The sequence below is a fragment of the Vulpes vulpes genome, chromosome 2, assembly GCF_048418805.1.
Source record: "Vulpes vulpes isolate BD-2025 chromosome 2, VulVul3, whole genome shotgun sequence".
NCBI lineage: Eukaryota > Metazoa > Chordata > Mammalia > Carnivora > Canidae > Vulpes > Vulpes vulpes.
The window spans coordinates 119522566-119550485 of NC_132781.1; the positions used below are offsets into that span (position 1 = coordinate 119522566).

Genomic DNA, 27920 nt, shown 5'->3' on the forward strand with positions numbered 1-27920 from the left:
CACCATAACAGAGTCAGATTTTCTGTTAGTGGACTGGCTCTATCAGCCCTGGGAGGCTGTAGTCAGCAGCTCTGTGCCCACTTAAAATGTGAAGCAGTGATGGGCCCATAAACATTTACCAATTCTCTTTAAAAGAGATCCGTATTTTATCCATCACCTGCTTCCATGGAGTAATTGGTCCCACAATAGCTGATTTCAAGCTACCAACATGATGTTTCTGAACGCAGAGTTGGGAAGAAAAAGCAGAAGAGTGCTCCATTATGTAGTATTTCCATGATCCAGATACAGTAGTCTTAACATTATAAACATAAATAATGACCAGATTTAGTCTGAATATTTATGATCCTTATTATACCTAACTTAATTTTTAATAATTGGCTCTCACGAACCAGTAAAAGCCAGCGCCAGTACACCACTGTCCCTAACTAAGCCTTTAAGGAGGCCTTAGGATTGTAGTGTCCACTTCTATGACACTCGCCAAAGAGTCAGCCATGGATGTGCTGCTGCTTTATTACTGCATTTTCTTGAACATTTGCAACAAGCCACCAAGGTTACTTAAATTCAGCTATCCCCCCTGGTCTTCCTTCTTATTTGCATGGAGGCTCAGAGGTGAGGGATTTTACTCAAAGGAACAGAAAGGGACAAAATCAGCAGCAAAGTCTTAAATAAAGAGGTCAGGGAGGAGTTGAGGTTGAAAGCCTCTACCTCTCTGGCCCTTGGTTCTCATCCTTCAGCTCAAGAAAGGCAGACTTCGTAGAGTGGCTGGGGGAACACATGCCTTTTATTGGTCTAAGGAGCATAACTAGTTCATAGGCTTGGGCAGAGCTCCCCTATCTGTATGGCTCCCATCTCCCTCTCCTGGGAGTTTGTGACTCACCCCCAGGGAGAAAAGTGTTCTGGACAGGGGTGGCAGACAGAGCCAGGATAAAAAATACAGAACTGGGGTCTGAAAGGGTATCATGGTGAAGTAGAAAACACAGGGTTATGAGATCATCCAAATAAAAAGTCCACCCGGGCAGAAGAGAAGTTTCTCCACGTGGGCCCCCCAACTGCCCTTGCCAGGAATGGGAGGGGGCAGGAAGCTTCGGCTGGAGATTTCCTATTGTGCCCTTCGTGCCATCAGCATCTCCCGGATGTTGTCCTCAGCTTCCTTCACACTCCGCTCCAGGTAGGATTTTTTCTGCTGCAATATGAAAAAGAAACCAGAATTAGGGAGTATGGATCAGGTTCACAGATGCAGCTTTTATGTCCAATGGTAACGGCTTGTCTTCTCTGATCAGTGACTTCCAGTACATATTGTCTATTGGGGCCAGATACATACACACCTGCCTAGAGTGCTCCCCTCATCCCATCCACAGGCCTCAGAGGGGGAGAAGGAAAAGGTTATTTGGTGCAGGAAGCAGAAGTGCTCTGTGGAAGGCAGCTGTGCTCTTCCCTTAGGAGGAAGTGGACTCAAAACAGGCGTCTCAGTACATGAAGTTATACCAGACAAAGGCCAGGAAATTCCAGTACAAAGCTCTGGTCTCATAACAGACTGTCTCTCAAGGTTTTCCATGCCCTGGGCCCAGTGCCTGTAGCTGCCACTGCTGCAGAATGGACAGGGTGGGTACCAGAGGGTTCTGCTCTGTCCAGTGAGAGGACACGCTGCATGAGTGCTAAGAAGTTTTATCACACATCTCATCAAGGCAGATGAGTCAGGATGAAATCTGCTTTTCTAATGAAACTGCTGCCTGCCAGAAATCCAGGACAGTGACACACTGAGTAAAACAGACCTTTTGGAAGTTTACCTCCTACCCCATCTGGGTCCTAAATTAAAAATCTCAACTTACACAAAGAACTTTACTTCAGGAGCCACATCTGGCCCAGGATTACAAAAGATTAGTCAAAGGAAATGATGTCTGTACGTTATTTGTCCTGTGGTCGGTCACTCAAAAAGTATGGTGGCTTCACCACCAGTCCCTGCCCCAAGGACATAGTTGTGGCTGCATTCCCACTTAAAAGACATGAAATGAGGCTTCCTTTTTGAGGAATACTCAAAATAGTCCCCTCTCTACGGGTACATGTGACTGGGCACCACTGGAGTCTGCCAATAACACACCCCGATCTAAGCAGCTAGGGTACAGGCCATGCCCTTCTCTCACTCACCCCTATACCTCTTACCCTGGTGGCTGTGAGTTCACTCTGACCAGTAAAGTGCACAGATGACCTGGAAAACCAGGGAAAGATTGGGCCAGAGAACAGGTGAGCAGCCTGGCCTGATAGGCTGTCCTTAGGAACCGATGCCCAACCAAACCACTGTGGCAGGAAAATAGAAATGGAGGCCTTCACCATTAAAATCTCTGGTGTTCTTCTACAGATCCCTGTGTCTAACTTCTCCCACTCTGTCCAAATTTTTTTTTCCAAGATTTTATTTGAGACAGAATGAGCAAGAGGAGGAGGGGCAGAGGGAGAAACAGACTTCCTGTTAAGCTTGGAGCCCAAGATCATGACCTTAGCTGAAGCTTGGAGCCCAAGATCATGACCTTAGCTGAAGGCAGATGCTTTAATTGAGCCACTCAGGTGTCCCCAGATATTTATTAAATGATACATTTGGAAACTTTTTCCTATATGCTCCAATGCTGTGACATCAGTATCCGTTATGTGAACCTCTGATTCCTGTTGGTCTTCTCCTAACTTCAAATTTACTGAAGGCTAGAAAAGGCTCTATCTTCTTTACTCGTTTCCCATGTGTCCAACTTGCACACAATTCCTTACAAAACAACAGGCGCTCCACAAAAATTCATACTGGCCACAAACATATACTGTTGCTAAGTAATTTATTATGTTGCTAAACCTGATACAGTGCTATCACTGTGATATCAGCTATTACTATGATATCAAAAAGGGAACTTTACATGTGGTGACTTAAAGAGAGAAATACTAATAACTCCTGACACACTACTGAAGAATGTACATGTACTGGGTGTTGCACAGAAGGGGAGCAGAGCAAATAGTGAGTGCCATGTACCATCTGGGCACCTTCCCAGCTCTGTGTGAATCTGAGGAGAAGGCCAGTGGGGCAAGAGGAGCTGTGCTCCCACAGCATCAGCTGGCGCTCAGGGACCCAAATCCTCTGCAATTCCATCTCTGCCAACTTGCTGCCTCAGTTGTCGAAACAGTAAACTTAGAACATCAGCTGGAGCTTTTCTACCTACTACATGGGCCTCTGGACAATCAAATTCAGATTATAATTCTTATATTAAAATTCATCATTCTGGGGATCCCTGGGTGGCTCAGAGATTTAGCACCTGCCTTTGGCCCAGGGCGCGATCCTGGAGTCCCGGGATCGAGTCCCATGTCAGGCTCCTAGCATGGAGCCTGCTTCTCCCTCTGCCTGTGTCTCTGCCTCTCTCTCCCTGTCAATCAATCAATCAATCAATCAATCAATAAATAAATAAATCTTTAAAAAAATAAAAAATAAAAATAAAATTTGTCATTCTCTGCTCTTCTATCTTCCAGTTTCAGTTTTGTGATTTTTTTCCATGATTTTTACCATTGCCTAACCTAAACTCTTCAAGTTTAAAAAAATAATGCAAAATAAACCTATCTTTCAATTTTTAATTAACTTAGTAAACTTACTGCACATTAAAATTTTCATCTCATCCTAATAGGTGGGTGGGTCATCTCTTGCACAAAAGGATTTTTTTTTTTTTTAAGATTTTATTTATTTATTCTTGAGAGACAGTGCAAGAGAGGCAGAGACACAGGCAGAGGCAGAAGCAGGCTCCTCGCAGGGAGCCCAATGTGGGACTTGATCCTGGGTCTTCCAGGGTCACACCCTGGGCTAGAGGCGGTGCTAAACCACTGAGCCACCGGGACTGCCCAAAAGAACCTGTTTTCTAACGTTTTCAATAGTTCCTGTCTCATCTTCAAACACACCTAAGCCAAGAAGACCTTCATAATCAAACCTGAATCAGAGTATATGATATGCATTGAATGGTCTCTCACTAAAAGACATGTTGAAGTCCCAACTCCCCATCACCACCCCCACCACCACCTGTGAATGTGTTTTATTTGAAAATAGGGTCTTCACAGAAGTAACTAAGTTAAAATGAGGTCATATTGAGTTGGGATAGGTCCTAAATCTAATGATTAGTGTCCTTATAAGGCTATGGAAGGGACATACACAGAATGCCATCCCTTGATGGAGACAAAGGAAGGATCAATCTATAAGCCAAGGAAGACTAAGAGTGGTTGGCAACCACCACAAGCTAGGAAGAGGAAACAAGGATTTTTCCCCAGAGGCTTCAGAGGGACTGTGGCCCCATGACACCTTGATTTTGTTCTAAAACATATGAGAATAATTTTCTGTTATTTTAAACCAACCAATATGTAGTAATTTGTCAAGCAGCCCTACAAAACCAGGAAGTGAGGGATGTCCCAGAGACACAATCTACCCAAAGTTCTTCTGTACCCACGCTGAATCACAGAGGTCTGGGTAAGGATTCCTTTAGGTTGATATACTATGACCTGGACTTCGCCCCAGAAAATTGTGGTACAAGGATTCCAAATACAAACAAGACTGTCAGAAAGGATGCAGAAAATTAAAGAACCAATGATTAAATCAAAATTTTCTTTCTTGAATTTCCACACTTTTTTCCCTAAAACTATTAGTCAAATCAGAAATTCTGTGGACCTGTCTTCCCCATTTCTGTAAATGACAACTCCATTCTTGCAAATGCTTAAAACCTTTGGTGTCATTTTTGAATCTTCTTTTATATCTGACATCCAATCAACCAACAAATCCTATGAGCACTACTCTCAATATGTATCCAGAATCTGACCTTAATGTATAGATAGCCTCCTAAGTGGTCTCCTTTCGTCTGTCTTTTGATCCCTATTAGTTTCTTCTCCACACAGTGCCCAGAGTCCTCTGTTAACATTTTAAACCCTCCAATGGTTGCCCATTTCAAAATAAAAGGCAAAAAACCTTTTCAAAAGCCATGTTTAGTCTCCTTTTCACTCTGACCTCAATTCCCTGTCACCCACTCGGCTCCAGCCACACTGGCCTGCACCTTCGACTCTGAGCTGCCCCTCCAACCCACCAGCCATGCTCCTGTTTGGCTTTGGCCCTTTGGCTCTTTTAGGAACACTCTTCCTCACATATACACACTTGCTCGCTTGCTTCCTTCAGGCCTTTCTCAAATGCCATCTCATGAATATATGACAGCTCCATGCTCCCTATTCTCACCCTGATTTGCCTACACAGCACCTGTCGCCACTGGAAGTGACAGTATTTGTCCATCTTCCCTTACAAGAAAGAGAAGTCCACGAGGGCAAGGCTTTGTTCTGTTTGCTGATACCCCACTGTCTAGAAAAATGGCTGATACATGAGAGGAACTCAATACCTGCTAAATAAAAGTGCATTTATTATGAGCAATGACAACTTACTGATGTACCTGCATGCATGCTGCTGCCTTTATACGTGCCATTCACGTTTATAACGTGAATGAATGAGACATATCAACAGAGCAAGCAAAGGCAGAACATGACTGTCTCCTTCAAGATGGTTTTCAATTTGGGGCACTGCCTGCCCCAATATAAACTCACGTTTATAACGTGAATGAAAGAGACATATCAACAGAACAAGCAAAGGCAGAACATGACTGTCTCCTTCAAGATGGTTTTCAATTTGGGGCACTGCCTGCAAACCTCTGCCCCCAGGTAAACATAGGTCTAAAACTCAACCGTCACTGATGTCCCTGGGAAAATTAGAGGCTTGCTTCCACAAACAGAACAGGCCCTAAGGGTCAAGCCCTTTATTAGATCAACTTGTAAAATTATAAAACAAACTATCCCCATTTCCCATGTCTTAGAGTTGGAAATCCTTGAGAAAGTGCTTGGAGACTGACCAGGGCTACTGTGAGCTACAAGGCGATTATGGCTGCTGTGTAAACTCCAGAAAGCCTTTCAAACCCACACCTTCCAGCAGGAGTCCCAGGAACGCATTTGCTGGCCTCACTGCAGCATTTTTTCTGTCTTGCTGAGCAATCTCCCTCAGAACCTTTTTCCTAGGAAATTCTCTAGTGAAATCAAACCACAGAGCTCTGAGTGCAGTGACATTCTTGTGGGCCGTGCTCTATAGTTAAATTCTGAGATTTCCTGTGGGGCTCACCATGGCCAGGGAAATGACATTGCTGGAGTTATTGCTCATCCCCCCGAGGTTCTTCTTTCTGGAAGTCAGTCTGAGGAGCCAGTGTTCCATTTATAACCTTCCATGAAGGAAAGAGGTTCAAGTCTTTACAACTCTTCTGACATGACAATCTCTCAGACCCTTGAGGGTAATTCATCTTGTGATGCTATCTTATTGACTTTTTTCCCTTAGGGACTTTATTTCCCCTTTCTCTAATATTTTTCCTCTCTGCCATTTCTTAGGGTATAGAAAGCAGTTTTCCTCTCTCATCCTCTACTCCCCATCTGTAAAATGAGGATTTAGACCGTACCAGTATCCCTACTCCCCCATTAGTCACAGAGCTTTTACTTTTGAGATGAACTCATCTCAAAGACAAAACGTAAGATGGGTAAAATAGAGCTGGGATAAGGGACAGGGGAGATATGGTGGATAAAAGCAGACCTTGTGGCTTGTCCCATGCTTCTAATCCAGGCTACAGGGGCAGTAAAAATGGGCATCTTGATTCCCTTCTGCTCCTGATATTCTATGAGATCATTCAGAGACCCTCTGCTCTGAGTCCCATGTTTCAGATCCTGAGACTGACCTACCCTGACCACACACTTCTCCCCTTATGCTGAATCCATGGCTGCCAGCTTCTGCAGGCCACTGCCAACCTCAAACTCTACTAATTAATCAAAAAAAATGTGAAGCAAAGCCCACCTTCTCATTGTTGCACCCATGACTCCCAAATTAGAAACCCAGAGCCTCACTCTCATGCTCTCTCAGTTTGCAGAACTCTAAAATGGCCGGAGGATGCCAGCTGCCCACACTGGGGAAGTTTAGTAAGAGGCCAAGAATTCACCGAAGGCTGAGAAGGCATGTCTTGGCAGATGGAGGTAAAATGTGACAAAGGCACAGAAACAAAAGGAGGAAGAGAAAATAAGAAAGGCAACGAGACAGGATCAGAGAGGTCAGGAAGGGAAATGAGACCGAGGTGGCAGAGCTGTAGCAAGCAGGAGCACTGCAGAGCTCTGAAAGTGCAAGTGAATGGGTGAGGAGCACTCACCAGAGGCGGGAAAGACAGGCCTTGCCTGACCGGGAACTGAAAGCTAAGAGACTGATCCACAGACATGTCTACTTGGGAACTCATTGGAGTACATTCACTGCACCATTAATGACACAACTAGGCAATAAGGGAACTTGTGAACTATACCATAAGACTGGGAGACAAGCTCAAGGAATGAGAAAGCAGTTTTAGCCACTGACTGGGAGAATATAAGAGAAATAAATCTAAGGAGTAACTGTCTCTGCAAATTTCATTAACTGCTTTCAAAAGTTCCTCTGCTAAAAAAATGTGGTTCAGCTAGACACTGAACCTAGAAAAACTGAACAGTTTTTCTCCCAGGTGTTCTCTTCCCTGCAAAGAGACTCTGACATTGCTACTGTGTGGGGCCAGAATCCCAAATCCCACCTGTGATTGCATGCTTAATCTACCCAAGACAAACCTCGACACGACTCAACACCTTATGGCAGAAATACACTGAAGGCAGCCTGGGTGGCTCAGCGGTTTAGCACCGCCTTTAGCCCAGGGCGTGATCCTGGAGACCCGGGATCAAGTCCCACTGTCAGGTTCCCTGCACAGAGCCTGTTTCTCCCTCTGCTTGTGTCTCTGCTCCCCACACCCCCTCTCTGTATCTCATGAATAAATAAGTAAAATGAAAGAAAGAAAGGAAAGAAAAAGGAAAGAGGAAAGGAAAGGAAAGGAAAGAAGGAAGGAAGGAAGGAAGGAAGGAAGGAAGGAAGGAAGGAAGGAAGGAAGGAAGAAAGAAAAAAATTCACTGAAGGAAAGGGTGGGGAAAGAAGGATTCTTACTTCTTCCCTGCAGTCCCCCTATGCTTTGGGTGATCAATACCAGTGTTGCCCTCCCTAACACATCAGCTTCATTTAAGTCCCAGAGAAAGCCCAGCCCAACAGACAATCCAGGAAGAAAGTAGAAAGAAAACTCCTATGTAAGTGCAGAACCAGCAGGGGCAACTGTTTCAAGGCACATGGCACTGATGAGGCTACATCCAAAGCATCACTACATTTTAGGGCACCAGGATTAAACGGGATGAGACATGCCAATATATCATGTCAAGTGATAAGCAGTTGAAGTAGTTAGAGACATGTGGCTCAGAACAGATTAAGAGGAGAAGGAACCTGACCACCACCTTAAATATCTTAATGCAATGGCTCTTAAAATGTGGTCCCTGGAATTTTTCCAGCATCAGCAACTCCTGGGAACTTGTGCAAAAAGCATAATCTCAGGCCCTAACCCAGATGCACTGAATCAAAAAATTCTAGAGATGGGGCCCAGCAATCTGTGTTTTCAAGCCCTCCAGGTGATTCTGAGGCACACTTAAGTTTGAGAACCAAGGTTCAAAAGTGAGAGTCAGCAAACTGGACTTTTTCTATAAAGGGCCAGATAGTCAATATCTTTGTAGTCTCTGTCACAACCAACTACTCAACTCTATCACCATAGCATAAAAGCTGCCACAGACAATGTGTAAACTATGCATGCAGTATAAACAAATGAGGATAACAGCTATGTTCTAAAAACACAAAAACAAGCAGCAAGCTGGATCTGACCAGTAAGCTATAGTCTGTCAGTCTCTGTTCTTAAGGAAAAAAAGTGAGTCTTAGATCCCTGGGTGGCTCAGTCGGTTAAGTATCTGCCTTCGGCTCAGGTCATGATTCCAGGGTCCTGGGATCAAGGCCCGATCAAGCTCCCTGCTCAGTGGGGCGCCTGCTTCTCCCTCTTCCTCTGCCCCTCATCCCGTTCATGCTTGCTCGCTCACACACTCTCTCTCAAAATCTTTAAAAATAAGTCTTAAAAGAACTGATTCCAACAGGTAGAGATTTCAGAGATGTTTAACTTTCGATGAAAGCTACCTAATAAAAGCCCAAATTTCCATCTATCCATCCATCCATCCATCCATCCATCCATCCATCCATCCATCCATTCATTCAGCCTAGTGCCAAACCATTTTCTTTTTTCCTTCAAAATTCTGGTCCTTGAAGTTTGTGGCATCATGCCTTATCATCATCCTCTCCCCACCTTCCTGTTACTGCAATCTATAATTTCCGGAATACTGTCCTTCATTCACTAATGGCTCACTGTCTTCCTTTCCACCACAGCAGTGGTGGAGGCACCACTCAAAGTGCCTCCAACAAGAATGCAGATGATCCATCCAATACCATGACGTCCCATCCCCTTGCAATTTTTACTTCACTCCACCTCAGCCACCTGCCCACAGTCATGCCCTAGGTACCATGTCATCACCATCAACTGTGCCATCTCCAAAATTTCAGGTTCACCACCACTACTTTGTATTTTTCCAGCCTGCTTTATCTGAAAACTCAATTCCAGCACTTTTTTTTTTTTAAGATTTTATTTATTTGACAAAGAGAGAAAGGAGAGAGGGAGCACAGCAGGGGGAGTGGCAGGCAGAGGGAAAGGGAGAAGCAGGCTCCCCATCAAGCAGAGAGACCAACATGGGGCTTGATCCCAGGACCCAGGGATCATGACCTGAGCTGATAGCAGAGGCTTAACCCAACTGAGCCACCCAGGTGCCCCAACTCCAGCACTTCTTCAACCTCATCTCAATGACAAGTTTTTCATTATACATTATTGTTTCCATGTCCTTTCCCCCACTACCCACCCTACCAAACTAAGCTTCCACAGTACATCATTTATATTAACCCCTTACAAACATCCTTTTCTTCTTTGCTCTGCTCTCCCTCTGTTGCACCTGCCTGGCAAATGCCAACCCAAGTTAAACCCAACCCTTTGCCTACTCCATGACTGTACCTACATGTTGCTAGAGAAGAACACTTAAATGCACAGAATGGTTTCACTTTAAATTCAGGACCATGAATCTCAAATGAGCACTCAACATTGTCCTACTATCCTATTAAACTACTTTAATAAGGTCACTTGTGTATTCTCCAAAATAACTATTTCATGCTTTATCTTGTCTCCTCAAATCTCCTATACTCACTCTCTCCTCCCCTCTCCATCTCAGGTCACTGAGAAAATACAAGCAATCTCATGAGAATTCACTCTTCCCCCTGCTACCACATCTACTACCTGACCCACACCTATACATATATCCTCTTCTCTCCCCTGTGTTAAAATGCATAGTGTCCCTGCTTCTGTCAGAACACAACCCTTCCACTTGGGCACTGGTTCAATCTCCACTCACCCTCTCAAAACTCACTGCTGCAGTAAGCCTTTTCCTTTTTTCTTAATTTTCAATTTCTCTTTCTCTGCAAAATCTTTCTTGTTGAGGCAGATTATTTAAAAAACACTTTCGTGTACTCACATTCCCTGCAGGTACTCTCCCCTTTCTCTCCTTCCCTTCTTAGCACAATTTCTTGAACCAAACATTTTAGTAGCTCCCTCTACTTCCTTACCTCCCATTTGCTCCCCAGATGTCTCCAATCTTCAATTACTATTGTGCTTATTTTTTATAGACTAGAGGAATCTGTTACAATCTTCTTGTAACTCTGGGACTCTCTCGGCCAAATACTCTCTCTACAAGCCTTCCAAATGAGCAAATAGGTAAGTTTTACTACTTCAGGGTGCCTTTCTTTAGTTTGCCCTAGTCTTACAAGAGCTAGAGAATCCAATCAACAGTATGTACAGTGGAGTTTGGCCCGCAGGCATGATAAGAGTAGGTGGAAAAGGGTGTGCCTTCTCAGAGAGGAAGTAAGGGCAACACCTCAAATTCTTGGAAGTGGAGGTGCGCCTGACTCAACTGTGAGGGCAAGAATACAGGGAGGTACGTGAGGCAACCACCTGAAGTCATTTCAGTGCTACTCTCTGCTCCAAGCAAATCAAGAATTTCAATTTTCTTGCAACTTAACAACAAAAAGATAACAGGATTAAAAAATGGGTAAAGGACTTAAAAGGACATTTCTCAAAAAATATATATATATAAATGTTCAATAAGCACAACAAAAGATGTTCAACCTTATTCATCCTTTGGGAAATGCAAATAAAAACCACAATGAGGGGTGCCTGGGCAGCTCGGGTGGATGAGTGTCTAGCTCTTGGTTTTAACTCGGGTCATGATCTTTGGTCATGAGATCAGGCTCCTCATGAGCTTGGCACTCAGGCCAGAGTCTGCTTGAGAATTCTTTCCCCATCCACCTCCCCTCTGCTTCCCCAACTCCTGTTTGTAGTGTGTGCTCTTGCACTCTCTCTCTCTCTCCCTCAAATAAATAAAAATCAAAAAAATAAAAAACTTAAAAAACCCCACGAGACACTACTTTGTACCTACCAGGATGACTATATAAAAACCAGAAAATAAGTACTGAAAACGATGTGGAGATATCAGAACTCTCATATACTGCTGGTGGGAATGTAAAATGATGCAGCTGCTATGGAAAACAGTTCGGCCATTCCTTAAGAAGTTAGAAGCTAAAACTGTCACATGACCCAGCAATTCCACTCCTAGGTGTATACTCAAGAGAAATGAAAACAGGTGTCCAAACAAAACTTCTGAATGTTCATAGCAGCACTATTCACAATAGCCCAAAAATGGAAACAACAAAGTGTGATATACTCCTACAAGGGAATGCTTACTGTTCAGCCATAAAAAGGAATGAAGTTCTGACTCATGCTACAACATGGATAAACCTTGACAACATGGAACTAAGTGAGAGAAGCCAGATACTAAAATCCACACACTGTATGATCCATTTATATGAATATAATAATAGGCAAATCTATACAGACAACAGATAAGACTGCTGGGTGCTGGAAGAGAGGGAAAATGGCCCATGACCATGGGTAAGGGTTTCTTTTGGGGGGTGATGAAATGTTCTAGAATCAGGGAGTGGAGATGGTTGCACAATATTGCAATTTTATGTTACATGAACTTTACCTCAATTAAAAATAAAAAGAAATTCCCAGTCTTCTCAAAATGCTGAACCAAGAAGAAAAGACAGGGCATAAAAGCCCTGTGTTTAAAAACAAGCATGGTGGAGTGCCTGCATGGTGCAGTCAGTTAAGCCTCCAACTTTTGGTTTTGGCTTAAGTAGTGATCTCAGAGTCTTGAGATTGAGCCCCAAGTTGAGCCCCATGTCAGGCTCTACGCTCAGCAGAGAGTCTGCTTGTCATTCTTTCCCCCTCTCCCTATGGCCCCTTCTGGTCATGCTCTCTCTTTCTCTAAAACAACTAAATAAATCTTAAAAACAGGCATAGCAAGGCAAGCTCCTAATGAATTACTTTCACAACAAATCAGTCTTTGCTCTACCCAAAAACTTAAGAGAATCACACACAAACGGGCCAAGGTAAAATAAACTGACGTATTAATTTCTGAAAACTAACTTTAATGTTATCATAAGTGTAAGCACTAAATATTTAGATTAATGAGTTAATTAAGTACTTTGGGAGAACTAATGAACAAACAAGGGTAAGGAAACTTCTATGTGCTCACATTACTACTTTCCAATTGAGGAACATATTTATACAACTAAAAAAATAGAGATATGGCAACCGGAAACCCATAAAAGGAATGGGAACAGTGAAAACAAGCAAGAGCTCAAAGCTACCACAAGCACAGATTGATGACTCATAGGCACCTCCCTTTGCTGATTTGTCTAGGTCAGCAGAGGGCAGAACTGGAGAACTACAAATATACAAAATCAAAGAGCTATTTATAAAGCTTTCCCCCCAAATGTGCTTTCTTTTCATTAAGAAAAAGAAAAGGAAAAATAATAGTTATACCTCTCAGTATCACCAAAGATTACTACGGTTCTCAAACTCTAAGCTAAACCTCTAGGTCAAACAACCTAGAGTCTTTGCTCACATTGCTTGCAGTACTCTAAAGGGCACCAGGAGGTCAGCTCACATCACCCAGTGACACTTCTCCACCTGGGGTGATCCAGGAGCTCATACCATGATGAAATTACTCTACAGACCAGACGTCACAGCTGCCACTTGTCCCAACTCTACACACACCCAAGTTACCATGGAACTGGTACAAACAGAATGGAGTTTAATATGCTATTAGCTCTGATCTAAGTAGCTGACATAACACCAATTAAATTTATAATGACACTGGAATAATAAAAGAGCACTTGGCACACTTCTTTGCAAACATGATTCAAAGGGTGGTTTTCATTTAGCCCTTTCTTCAATTTCCAGATGCTAGATCACTTAGGAGCCACTTACAATCTTTCTATTCAAAGAGTTGGTGTTTAGGAGGGTTATCATTTCATAAGAAAAGGACTACTAACTTTTAAGGCCCAGCTACTAGGAATATTCAACTACAGTACAGCAACCTCCATTTCTTTCAGGGTAAAGTGATTATTGTGGTTGGAATCTAGAATCTTGGGTTCCTACTCATCTTCCTCTCTTTCCCTGATTCTAGTTCTGGCTCTATGAAGAATATTTGATCTCTACTTTTAAAACACAGGGAGAGGCCATGAAATTCAGGAGATGGCTTCACCAAGGAATCCATGGCTATTAGGAAATAAGAGCAGCAGAGCAGCAGACATCACTAATCTGTTGGCACTTGCATACTTGAGCCCCTCAACTAGCCCTACCAATGGTTGTATTTATGCTATGCATGGAAGAAGTCACTGGGCCCTCTGGGCACACTGACATGATATATACTGAAGCTATAGATAATGGGTCCTTTGTTCTTATGGAATACCCTAGAGTAATTTAAATGAGTGAACTACATATATTAGTGTGGGGAGAACTTAAAAAAAAAAAGTTACTGAAAGATACGAACACTATGATGTTATTTGTTAAATATAAGATGCCAAAAAACATGGAATGGAAAGATACATACAAAAAACTGGACAGTAGTTACTTCTGGTGAATGGGAAGAAAACTGAGGTGGGCTTGGAAAGGAAGTTACAAAGGAGATGTCAATTTCATTAGTATTGTTTTATTTTTGTAAAATAATAATGAAAAAGTAAATATTACAAAATATTAACATTAATCCTGGGTAGTGAACAGGTGTTCATTAAGTTAGCTTTGTATATTTATCTTCAATTTTTTTCCAAATTAAAAAAAACACTTTATCTTATAAACATTTGGTGGCAATATGCTCAATAGTAAGTCGCTCCTGAGCATCCACCATATGTAAACAACAAATCTTCTATTTATTGAGCATTTACTTGATAATAAATGCATAGTGTCAAATGATTTACATGTATAATGTTAAAAGGTAGGCATCTGGCAGCGGGGGGGGGGGGGGGGGTGCCTGGCTGGCTCTGTTGGTAGAACATGAGACTCTTGATCTCAGGGTTGTGAGTTCAAGCCCCACGGTGAGTACAGAGATTACTGCTGCTCCCTCCCTACAAAAGGTAGAAATGTTTAAAAGGAGAAATGCTTATCCTCCTCACCTCCAGTGTTCCTCAGCTATAGCCCTGGCCTCAATTTATTCTCAGGAAGATTAGTGGATTTTCTGACCGGGGAAAAAAGTAATGTTGCTCAACCCCTTCTGCTCTGCCAGGATCTGCCTGCTTGCAACAGGTACGTATTTTCCCATTTGTTTGACAGTCTCAGCGTGCCTCTGCAGCAAAAGACCTGTGGTTGTCCCACAAATGCAGAGATTTGCTGGAGAAATTAATCTCATCAGTATGCCTAATTCTGGATCCATTCAGAAACTGCTGTTATTGCTGCATACTGAAGCCATATTCTTCAACATTATATTTAACTAATAGAGAAAAAATATATAAAAATTTTTATCTCGGCAGCCCTGGTGGCTCCACGGTCTAGCGCCACCATCAGTCTGGGGCCTGATCCTGGAGACCTGGGATCAAGTCCCAAATCGGGCTCCCTGCATGGAGCCTGCTTCTCCCTCTGCCTATGTCTCTGCCTCTCTCTCCCCTCTCTCTCTCTCTCATGAATAAATAAATAAAATCTTTAAAACAATTTTTTATCTCAATCTGCCTTTCAGTTGGTTCCATACTTAGGCAGATAAGAAAGGGATTACTTCCTCTCCCTCTCCATCAATACTGTTGTTGTTACCATTTTATAGAAGAATGGATTTAGGCTTAGAGGCACTAAGTAATTTATCCAATGTGTAGTAAGCAGCAGGGTTGGAGTTCAAATTCATATTTGTCTGATTCCAGAGTTTACATCCTTAATTATTATGTCAAGACATTATGCTGCACATATCCGAGTAAAGAAAAGCAATACCTACTACTTGCTAAAAATCTTCAGGATGAACTAAAAAAAATTCTAAAAGTTAAAACTTTTCTTAGTATATACTGAAAGAGGGTAGGAAAGTGCACATATTTATGTGTGTGCATATGTGAGAATGTATATGGATAAAGTAGTCATTATAAAATCCCTTTAGGAAACTTTTAACCTTCAAAACTAGTAGGCATGTTTGTGTTCACCCATGTAAGGTCCCACCACCCTCAAATATGACTCAAGATACCACAGATGCACAGCAGGGCTGCTTATCTTCTTTGCTGTAAATGAACTGTGTTCAACCACTCCCCTGCAGTACAGAGCACTCAGCTCTGAGCCTAACCTGATGTCAGCCTCTACCTCCTGCAACCCCTCCCCAAAGGAACAAACCTGCTTCCCTCAGCAGACCAGGTTTGCCCAACTCCAGAGTCAGTACTAGTTAAGAGAAGTCCACAAAGCATTTCTAACTCAAGTGTAGGTAAGCTGACAGCTCCAGCTGCCACCACAAAACCAAGGGCCTGAACAGCCTCCTAACTATGGAGGGAGTAAGCCCCTTCTCAGCACAGGCTTGCCCACATGGGCACTCACTCAGTTCTTTGGACTCAACACTACACACTGTCCACACCTCTGGAAAGAGTTTTACATTCAGCTACAGTGCTGATGGGCTTGGTCCATGAATCTCATTCATTCTTTCTCTAGCTGCCTTTTCTCCTTAGTTGATTAAATCCAGTTCTATAACTTTAAATGACACCTAGAAACTGACAATTTTTAAATAATTCTCAATTGTATTTCACTAGCCTGGAGTACCAGATTCATATATCCAACTGTCTATTCAGTACCTCTACTTGGGTATCACAAACCAAACTTTCAATTTGCTTTTAAAATTACTTTTGAAACATTAAGATCAAGTAGGAAAAATTGACTAATGAATGACCAATAGCACATCTGTTCCCATAAACATGTGGAATCTCTGTGAAACACAGTATACACGGAATGCTGGGTGGAAATCACACTAAATGAATAGCATTGACAGTAGGAATAACCACTTACCCAGAACAAGTAGTACTTACACAAAGTGAGGAGAAACAATGCAGATTTCATCCATTTTAGCCTTAACTCTTTTCTCTTAGACCTCTCTAGTCTCATTTCTCACCCCAGCCTCCTTTACCACTCTACTTCCAGACATTTGTCCCCACTATTTATTTGATCTGAAATGTTCTCCCCCCTGGCTCAGCCCTAATCAAGCAAAATTGTAACCTTCAAAGTCCAGGTGAAATGACCCCTCTCCTATGAGCCCATTCCAGATCTCTCCAAGAGGAAAATGAGTGATACATGTGGAAGGAAGGAGGGGCCAAAAGTTTGAGTCGTCTCTTTCATCTCCCCACCCAACTGTCTTTGGCTCTACCTTAAAATATATCCAGTGTCTGACCACCTCCACTGGCACTGCCCTGTCCAAGATACTATCAATCTCTCACCTGGATAATGTAACAGCCTTCTAATATATCTCCAAGTTTCCACCCTTCTCCTCTATAATTTTTTTTTTAAGATTTATTTTGAGGGGGGCAGAGGGAGAGTATCTCAAGCAGACTCCTCACTGAGAACAGAGCCCGACACAATCTCAATCCCATGACCCAGAGATTATGACCTGAGCCAAAATCAAGAGTCTGACGTTTAACCAACTAAGTCACCTCTAATCTATTTTCAATATAGTATCCAGTCTGGTCCTGTTAAAGTATGAATCAGATCATGCAATTCATCTGTTCAAAACCATCTCCAAACTCCCAATTCCAAGGCCCTATGAAATCTATTTCTCGTCTCTTCCCTGATTTCTTCTCTTAGTATTCTCTACCTCACTCAGCTCTAGATGAAATGGCCTCCTTGCTATTCTCCCAACTGGTCAACTGAAGTCTCACCTTCAGGTTTTTGTATTTGCTAGTTCCTTTGCTTGGAATCCTCTGCTCCCAGATGTATAGGGAGCTTGCTCCCTCACTCCCTTCAGGCTTCTGCTCAAATAACCTTATAAGAAAAACCTTCCCTGTCAATACTATATAAAATAGATTGTACACTCCCATCATTCTGGTCTCCTTACTCCAAGATATTTTACTTTTAAGCATGCATAAATTATATTGTTTATTATATGCTGCCCTCTTCCATTCACCAGAATATAAGCTCCATTCCCATCAGAGCCTTTGCTAATTCTGTCTTCACTGCATGTAACAGTGCATGGCATATAGCGAATACAATCGACTGTATATAAGTATGAAAGTAAGAACAAAAAGCCTCCACAGACATACCATGTGTAATCCGGACACTCAGCAAACATTTAATAATACTTTTAAAAAAATATGCATTGGGGCACCTGGGTGGCTCAGTCAGTTAAGCATCTGCTTTTGGCTCAGGTCATGATTCTGGAGTCCCGGGATTGAGTCCCACACCGGGATCCTTGCAGGGAGTCTGCTTCTCCCTGCCTATGTCTCGGCCTACAATCAGAAGCTCCTTCTTTATATTTTTCTTCACCACTTATCTAAAGAAAGCACTCAGAGAGTATGCTTTAATGAAGGCTTTGAATTTGAACTCCAAAGAAAACTCAGGTTCTGAACAGAAAGTGAAGTTTCTCTTTACAAATTTCTGGAGCTAATTAAACTCAACCACAATTTACATGTTTTGAGCTACTTTAAAGATTTAAAGTACTGCCAGATATGTCACTCCACATGAATCACAAGACTTTATCATATATATGACACAGATAATCCTGAAGATTTGTACATATTTGAAAAACCTTTAGTTCAATTAAAATCATGATTTCAGGATGCCTGGGTGGCTCAGTGGTTGAACATCTGCCTTTGGCTAAGGGCATGATCCCTGGAATCGAGTGCCGTATCAGCTTCCCCACAGGGAGCCTGGTTCTCCCTCTGCCTATGTCTCTGCCTCTGTCTCTCTCATGAATAAATAAATAAAATCTTTAAACAAAAATAAATAAATAAAATAAAATCATGATTTCATTAACTTAGGGAGTAGGGCAGGTTGGTGACTTAAAAAATGTCCAAAAGTAAGCATTCCCAAAACCTATAGTAAAGTGCTCAGATCCCAAAGCTTTAGGTAAACACCAGGATCTACATTAATACAGGTTTCCCCAAGATATTTCTCCCCAAAGAATCTCCAATAAAACCAATCCATTTCTTTCTTTGGTGCTTAAAGCGGTCAGGTTCAGACCACCTCCCCCCCATTCCCAAAGAACAAAAAAATTGCACAAAGGAACGGATTCTGGATATGACTTCAGATACAAAAATCAGTAGGCAACCCAAGGCTATAAAAATCAGTAATTCCTTTGGTGGTTCAAGACAAACTGTAGAATGCCAAAAATATAACTGAAAAGTTGGTCCTAGTTTTCATATACTCCATCACTGGTGAATACATAGCAAGGGACAGGAAAGGCATTTAAATCATTCCCTCAATGATCTACAGGTTTAGGGATCCCTGGGTGGCTCAGTGGTTTGGCGCCTGCCTTTGGCCCAGGGCGTGATCCTGGAGACCCGGGATCAAATCCCACATCAGGCTCCCGGTGCATGGAGCCTGCTTCTCCCTCTGGCTGTGTCTCTGCTTCTCTCTCTCTCTCTCTCTCTCTCTCTCTCTCTCTCTGTGACTATCATAAATAAATAAAGAAAAAAAAATATTAAAAAAAAAAATGATCTACAGGTTTACAAACAAGTACCAAATTGCTATCTCTACTTTATAGGAAGTTATTTCTATTACTAGAAAAAAGCAAAGGCAAAGGCAAGTCAAGAGCCGAATTCAAGTAGAGCTTCACATTGGCACTGTGGGTTAAAACTGCACAGGTATACTGCAGTCAAATGTGTGCAAATGTCATCAAACAACCTGACTCCCTGAACAGAGTTAGGAAAAAGGACTGAACAGAAAGGTTTCTTTATTCTCACAGTAACTCCCCCATCTATAATCACCATTTTCTCCCTCTCACCCTCTCTTATACACCAACTGCTTATTTCCACTGTCAAAAGCCACATTAAAAGACCACAATCACCTGATTAACCTCTAGCATAACTAATGATTGGAGCATGCTCTTTAAGCCCCCAAGCTCCAGCTCTACACTGCAAGTGGATGTGGGTGCGTGAGCCATTGGGGTTTGGGAAAAAGGAGAGCTCAAACAATGTTCTTGTTAGCACTTTAAACAAAAAATCCATTCAATGGGAATGGCACCATGTTCCTTTTGCCCTAGGAACTAAATTAAACAGATTACAGATAGTGGCAAGAGCTGGCCTTAGAACAGCCTCCCCCTTATTTATTATTTTTAGCTATTTAGTCCGACAACGCCTGACAACTAAACATGCCTAGAATAGCTAAACGGAGGGGGGATTATCAGATACTACCAGCAAAAAAAACACTAGTCATCACTTCCTCCAACCCTAAGAAAGAATCATTTTCCATGTCTTTATAACATCATGCAGAGTTCGAACTTTTAGAGTCTCATATAAAAACAGTACATATAAAACATCAGTGGAAACCGATAATGCTTCCTGATCTGGAGGACTGTTCCACCCTCACATGTGTTTTCTTAAAAACAAAAGCAGAATAAAATGAACTAAGCTGTTTTACACAAAAGTTAGGAATAAAATGCATCTGTGTCCATTTTGGAAGAAGTCGCTTACAAGATAATTATGTACCCAAAAAGAATGGCTTCATATCATGAATAGTGAGGGAATTCAAATATTTTTATTATGCTGGTGACAAGTGAAAGATTTGTAAGCAAGACAAAATGAGGTAGGAGAAACTCTTCTAATTAATCAAAATTAGGAAGACAGCATATAAATGTTTATTTATAAATGAACAAAATAATGTAGTGAAAATTCTGGAAAATGAGAAAAATGGTAAAGTAATAGAACTATCTGCACCAGCAGATTAAAACTCATAAAAATACATCTTTATATTTAATAAGATAAAATGTCCAATACATGCAGGAATTTATAATTTATGAATATTTTCTGAACATTTTTGCCACTATTCTAAGTATTATGTATTTTATAAGATAGTATAGGATAAAGCACTACAAATCAGTAAAATGATATCTTCCTGGGTATGTAATTTTAATTTATGTATGTGGAATTAATAATACAGCTCTATCCAAAAGTACCTCTAAAATAAGTGATGCCTAATATACTACCTTAAGCCATCACATGCACATGTGATTTCAGTAATTAAGCAACTACTACAAAGATATCAAGAGATGCTGTTACCTTTTATTACATTTTAAACGGCAAAGCTATGAGGAGACTACTTTTATTCTATCTTCAAAGAAAAGAATTTCAATTAACCTCTTAAATCAAATCTGGACATGACACTGGTTTTTGTTTTGTTTTGCCTCCTTCCATCTTTTTTTGTAAGGGGCATTTTTGCTCCTCAAGTGTCAATTCAGAAGAATACCAAAGTTGTAATGATTCACTTAACAAAAGTGTAGGTATTTTCTAACCCAACCTCTCATCTTACAGATGAGGACACTGAAGCTTACAGCAAGGGCTACAATCCAGAACTCTTAACTCAGCAGAAGGTATTTAAATTAGGAATCTAGGGTAATGAATGCTCTGTTGTAAATCTAGTACACTTGGAGATCTCTACTTATGGTTCAAATATCAGTATGGATCTTGTTCTTTTGAGTAGACATGCAGAGTATGCTCATTAATACAGGTGTGGCCTGTCTACACGTATTAAACAACTCACTTCCTCCGGCCAGTATCTATTACTTCAGGTTAGGGAAGACCTGTGGCTATAAGAAATGACCAGAGTCAGAATCTAGGGTAAAGAAAATGTGTATACTGATTAATTTCCCCTTACCATCCAGATACAAGAGCAGGGAGGTGTGCAATAACGTGGAAGAAAATTCAAAGTCTACCTCATCGAAAGAAATCATTCTTTAGTAGGCTGAAAGTGACTACAGGAACTCTCAGGCATGGGGGGGGGGGGGGGGGGCGGGGCGGATAAGGAGAAATATTCACAGGCACAGAGAAAAGTTAGATCATATAAAACACAAAGTAGTGAAATTGAGGTCAGTCAGCAGCCCCTGAAGCATTCAAAGGCATAGTCTGGTGTAGGTATAGGCAAATATTCCAAGGAAATCAAGGCACCCTGGGAATGCATTCTAGAAGAAAGGATTAACAGATGCAAGATGCAGAAAGCTAAACTCAAATTTAACTGGAATGCAAATCCTTCTTTTACCTTAATCATGAAATGAAGATACACGTATCAGTGAATAGATGAAATGAGAGGGGTGTATGTGTAAGATACTTGTAATATATATTTTACAAATAAGAAAGGCTGTCTAGTTAACAGGGCAAATCTATTTGAAATGTTCACATCTAAGTTCTCATCAGAGCTGAAATATTTTTTTAAGTAAACTCTACCTCCAATACGGAGCTCAAACTGACAATCCTGAAATAGTTACATGTTATACCGACTGAGCCAGTCAGGCATCCCTGAGCTGAAATATTTCTAATAAGGAAGTGAAATATATTATATCATAGTTTACATTTGGATAAATATTAGCACTTGGATCATAACACATGTACAACTGACCAAAGTACTGAAAATATTGTAACAACCAATAAAGAATACTGAACCAGAAAAAAACCATATAGGGCTTTTTCAGACTCATGCCTATTCTTTAAAAGTCAAAGAGGAAGATTAGGCAGCTACATTGAGCCCCAAGACACCAGAACATAGAGAATATATATAGTTCACTATAAACTCTAGGGCTTCCAACCATCAGGCTCTTTTAGATTTAAGTCTTAAATAACTAAAAACTATTTTAAACATCCATTTTTACAAATGTTGAAATGCAAATGAACTCTATAAAGAGAAAAGTATTCATATGTGAAATCCCAAAGTATGGGACAGCAAGAGAAACATCACTCACAACTCTCCAAGTCAAAACATGAAAAGAGATGAATTTACTAACTTGGAATTACCTTTTTGAATTAAAAGAAAAAAAGAAAAAGCCACTCAGAGGGTCTAGTGACCTAGCTGAAAGTAGGACACCATCAAGCTAATTCTTAAAGTACGAACATTTTATACTTCAGTACTCAAATTCTCTTGAGTTAGAGTGAGGTCTCTGAAAAACAGCTCCCTTCAGCAAATGACTAAAAGATAAACCGTATCAACACTCTATGAGAACATCTTGACTTGTTAAGAATAAAAATGGATTGTATACAAAGATAAACTGTGGTAACTTTACATAATGGAATACATAATGGAATAGCAATGAAAAAAATCACAATATCAAGTAACATGGAGGTTACAAACACAATACTGAGTAAAAAGAAAGCAAAAAAAAAAAATCTATATAGTGATTTTGTTCATATAAAGTGCAAAAACAAACCAGAGTAAATTACATTGTTTGGGGAAGTACAAATAGCTAGTAAAGCTATACTTAAAAAAAGGAGGGGGCACTTGGGTGGCCAGTTAAGTATCTGCTCAGGTCATGATCCCAGGGTCCTGGGATAGAGCCCTGCATCAGGCTCCCTGCTCAGCGGAGAGCCTACTTCCCCTCTCTCCTTCTGCCCCTCCCCCTGCTGGTACACTCCCTCTCAAATAAATAAAAATCTGAAAATTTAAGAAAAAAAAAGGAAAAGAAAGAATATAATTGCATCAAGAACAGTTAGATACCTAGGAATAAACCTAATCAAAGAGGTAAGACCTATACCCTGAATACATAACACTGATGAAAGAAATTAAAGATGACACAAAGAAACGGAAAGACATTCCATTCCATACTCATAGACTAGAAGAACAAATATTGTTAAAATGTCCATACTAGGGCAGCCCGGGTGGCTCGGCGGTTTAGCACCGGCTTCGGCCCAGAGCCTGATCCTGGAGACCCAGGATCAAGTCCCGCATCGGGCTCCCTGGATGGAGCCTGCTTCTCCCTCTGCCTGTGTCTGTGCCTCTGTGTGTGTGTGTGTGTGTGTGTGTCTCGTGAATGAATGAATAAAAATCTTTTAAATAAATAAATAAATAAATAAATAAATAAATAAATAAATAAACAAACAAACAAACAAATAAAATGTCCATACTACTCAAAGCAATCTACACATTTATGCAATCCCTGCCAAAATAACAACATTTTTCACAGAGCTAAAACAAGCAATCCTAAAATGTTTATGGAACCTGAAAAAAAACAAAAGAAAAGCAAAGCTGGAAGCATCACAATTCCACACTTCAAGTTATATTACAAAGCTGTAGTCATTGAGACAGTATGGTACTGGCACAAAAATAGAACACAGATTAACGGAACAGAATAGAAAACCCAGAAATGAACCCACAATTATATGGTCAGTTAATCTTCAACAAAGCAGGAAAGAATATGTAATGGGAAAAAGACTATCTCTTCAACAAATTGTGTTGGGAAAATTGGACAGCTACAAGCAAAAGAATGAAACTGGATCACTTTTTTTTTTTTTTAAGATTTTACTTATTCAGGACAGACACAGAGAGAGAGAGAGAGAGAGAGGCAGAGACACAGGCAGAGGGAGAAGCAGGCTCCATGCAGGGAGCCCAATGCGGGACTCAATCTGGGGACTCCAGGATCACACCCTGAGCCAAACAAAGGCAGGCACTCAACCACTGAGCCACCTAGGCGTCCTGAAACTAGATCACTTTCCTACACTATATACAAAAACAAAAATGGATTAAACACCTAAAGATGAGACCTGAAACCAAAAAAATCCTAGAAGAAAACAAAGGCAGTAACTTGTTTGATATCAGCCATAGCAACTTCTTTCTAGATATGTCTAAGGCAAGGGAAATAAAAGCAAAGATAAACTATTGGGACTACACCAAAATAAAAAGCTTTTGCACTGCAAATGAAACAATCAAAACTCAAAGGCAGACGGGGCACCTGGGTGGCTCAGTTGGTTAAGCATTTCTCTCTTGATTTCAGCTCAGGTCATGATCTCAAGGTCGTGAGACTGAGTCCTGCAACTGCATGAGGCTCTACACACCCAGCAAGGACTCTACTTGGGATTCTCTTTCTCCCTTTCCCTCTGCCCCAGCCCCTGCTCAGGCACATGCTCTCTCTTGCTCCTCTTAAAAAAACATAAATAAGATAAAATATATAAAGAGCTTATGAAACTCAACATCCAAAAACTGAAAAATACAATTAAAAGGCAGAAGACAGGAATAGACATATTTCCAAAGAAGACATACAGACATCCACGGTTAAAGATGTGGTGTATATATACAGATGTGTACACACACACACACACACACACACACACACACAGTGAAATATTACTCAGCCATAAAAAAGAATGAAATCTTGCCATTTCCAAGGACACGGATGGAGCTAGAGAGTATTACACTAAGCGAAATAAGTCAGAGAAAGACAGATACCATATGATTTCACTCACATGTGGAATTTCAGAAAAAAAAATAGGCAAAAGGAAAAGCAAGAGAGAGGGCAAACCAAGAAACAGACTCTTACCTATTAAAAGCAAACTGTTATCAGAAGGGAGGTGGGTTAAATCACTGATGGGGATTAAGAAGTAGACTTGTGATGAGCACCTGTGATGTACAGAAGTGTTGACTCACACTATACTGTATACCTGAAACTAATTTTACACTGTATTTTAACTAATTGGAATTTAAGTTTAAAAAAAGAACTATCACAAAAGTTAGGGTTATAGCTATGGGAAGGGGCAGGAATGGCATTTGTATTAAGGGGAGAAAGAATGGGAGAGCCTCTGGGGCATGTCAATATTTTATTTCTTGGCTTGCATGATGTTACAAATGTTCATTTTATAATTATTAAGCTATATGTATTTTAACATTTATTTATGTAAATGCTATATTTTGCTATAAAATAAATGACTAATTTCATAATGGATAATAAATTTTGAGCTATGCCAGTATATAATTCTTGTATAATCTATTAAAAAATCCCATTCACTAGCTCTTCTCTTACCTGCTCTTTTCTATCTAAACAGAAGAGAATCACTGTCTATCATATAATAGCATCCACTTGACATCACCTCCAAAGAGGGGCTCCCATCATATCCACAATGGTACCAACTCAAAAATGAAGTACTCAGGGCAAAACCTGGACATCAAGCCAAGTGCCTACCAGTTACCACCATGCTACGGAAAAAAATGATGTTCAATAGGCAGAGTAAAACCTCCAAAATCACGGGAACTCCTCCAAAAACATTTTCTCATCAGAGTCTCAAAATTCAGCCAACTGCAGAATGTCACAGGCACCTCCTACCAGTTCCCTTGCCACCATTCTTCCTACTTGTTTCAGGAACCACTATCTGACTAAAATTGTCATTTCTGTGCAAGAATAGGGACTTTTACAATTTCTTAGATTTTACTTATAGCATGGGCTGCAGAGCTATTTCACAACCCTGAGATTGTAACATTTTGCGTCAGAAGTGGCATTATGCAGGCCAGATGTCCTGGGTTTCCTTACTCTTATTATGTCACTGCTAAGTTATCCAGGGTAGTGGAAGGGGCAATGACCAAGTCAAAGATAAAGGAAAGGAAGTGATCAACTTGTATACACGTCTGTCTAAAATATAATAGGAACTTTAGACTAAAGGCAAATGAGCTTCAAACAATGATTGCCTCTCACATGGAACAAAGGAGCGAACCTAAGAGAATGGTGGTCAAAATGTGCTCAAACTCATCAATGAAAGCTTATGGTTATCTCAAGGATTCCAAGTATTTGAAATTCATTAGGTGAGAGGTAAGAAACTGAACTCTAGCTCATCTGAAAAGTGATTCCAAGTTTTTCTAAAGGCAAAGTCCACAAAATTATATCCTTCTTACTTCAAAAAAAGTAAGCAAAAAATACAGGAAGTATTTTTTACTCTTTAGAAGAAACATATTGCCTCAATCTATCAAATCAATGTTTTTTTTTAATCTATCAATGTTTTAACTCAACTTTAAAACTAAATTTTCTAAAAACAAACAAACAACGAAAAAATAACCTAGTTTCCCATTGTAGCAATGCTGTCCATTTCAAAACGAAAATTATTTTTATAAAGACAGACAAGAGGTACCTGGCTAGTTCAGCTGGTGGAGTGTGCAACTCTTGATCTTAGGGTTGTAAGTTCAAGCCCCATATCAGGTGTAAAGATTATTTAAAAATAATTTTAAAATCTTAAAAAAAAATAAAAGGACTCAAGAGTCATCATTCGAACTCCCCAATTATATCCATGTCATTTAAGAAATAAGTTTTTGTACTTTTCTAACATATACTGTATTATGTATTACAGACATTCAGCCATCTTTTAAAAATTATCGTAATCTTTAAAAAAACAGACATAAATAACATGGTTACTCTCTATCATACTGAAGCCACCCTTTTATATTTTCTCTTAGCCAGGACCAGAATCACTGGTCTATACTAATCACCATTAGGATGAAATGATTATTTTTTTCCTCCAAGAACCTGATCTATCTTCATAAAGGAAAGATAGACATCTAAATAATACTATCATATTTTGAGCCTATTATGAAAAGATTTTTTTTTCATGAAAAGATTTTCTAATCAATCCCAGTAAAATGACTACAACCAAAGAATAACCCAATATTTGTGTAGTATTTTGTAAATATGGTCTACCTTCCCAATAAGCTAGTACTTGCCTTTACCCTTCTGGTAAATAATCTAACTCCCATCAAGGGAACATGAAAGCAGGGTTATAGAACACCCACCTCTGCTCCATAAAAGGAAAGGGCCAGTAAGTGAGGCCACTAGATGGGCTAACAATGTAAGCACAGCTTTAAGAGAGTTTATCAAGAGCTAAACAAATTCTAGGTAAGCTTCGCATTCATCAGCAAAGACTGGGGGGGATAGTTGCAGAAGACAAACATGAAGAAACAGTAAGAACAGACATGGATAAAAGGGAGTCCAGGAAATACTAATGAAAATGGGTTCTTGGGATGCCTGGGTGGTTCAGCGGGTGAGTGTCTGCTCAGGGCATGATCCTCGGATCCTGGGATCAAGCCCCACATCAGGTTCCCTGCGAGGAGCCTGCTTCTCCCTCTTGCCTATGTCTCTGCCTCTCTCTCTGTCTCTCATGAATAAATAAATAAAATCTGGGATCCCTGGGTGGCGCAGCGGTTTGGCGCCTGCCTTTGGCCCAGGGCGCGATCCTGGAGACCCGGGATCGAATCCCACGTCGGGCTCCCAGTGCATGGAGCCTGCCTTCTCCCTCTGCCTGTGTCTCTGCCTCTCTCTCTATCGCTCTCTGTCTCTCATGAATAAATAAATAAAATCTTTAAAAAATAAATAAGTAAAGGTAGGAGGGGAAAACTCCAGAAGGAAAAGCCACTTAATAGAGAAAATAGGGAAGAAGTAATATTCAGAAATAGTAAGAATTTCCAGAACTAATGAAAGATTTTAATCCATAGATTCAGAAAATCCCACTTAAACCAAGCAGAAATAAGAAAAAAATAGTCTAAAAAAGACTAACTCCACACCTAAACATATCCCAAAGAAACTGCAGGGATGCCTGGGTGGCTTATGGGACGCCCAGGTGGCTCAGTGGGTGAGCATCTGCC

General features: G+C 40.7%; 1 protein-coding gene across 3 annotated transcripts in view; it reads right to left on the bottom strand.

The window, feature by feature from the left end:
* Positions 1–763: 763 nt before the first annotated feature.
* The window catches only part of PFDN1 (prefoldin subunit 1), a 68240-nt gene continuing 41083 nt past the window's right edge, over positions 764–27920 (bottom strand). For 2 of the 3 annotated variants that reach the window (XM_026017423.2, XM_072749772.1), the window contains one exon: positions 764–1183. In XM_026017423.2, coding sequence (XP_025873208.1) covers positions 1100–1183 — 84 coding nt within the window. In that variant the 3' untranslated portion in view covers positions 764–1099. The remainder of the gene's footprint in view (positions 1184–27920) is intronic. The other variant, XM_072749773.1, reaches the window with a different exon arrangement.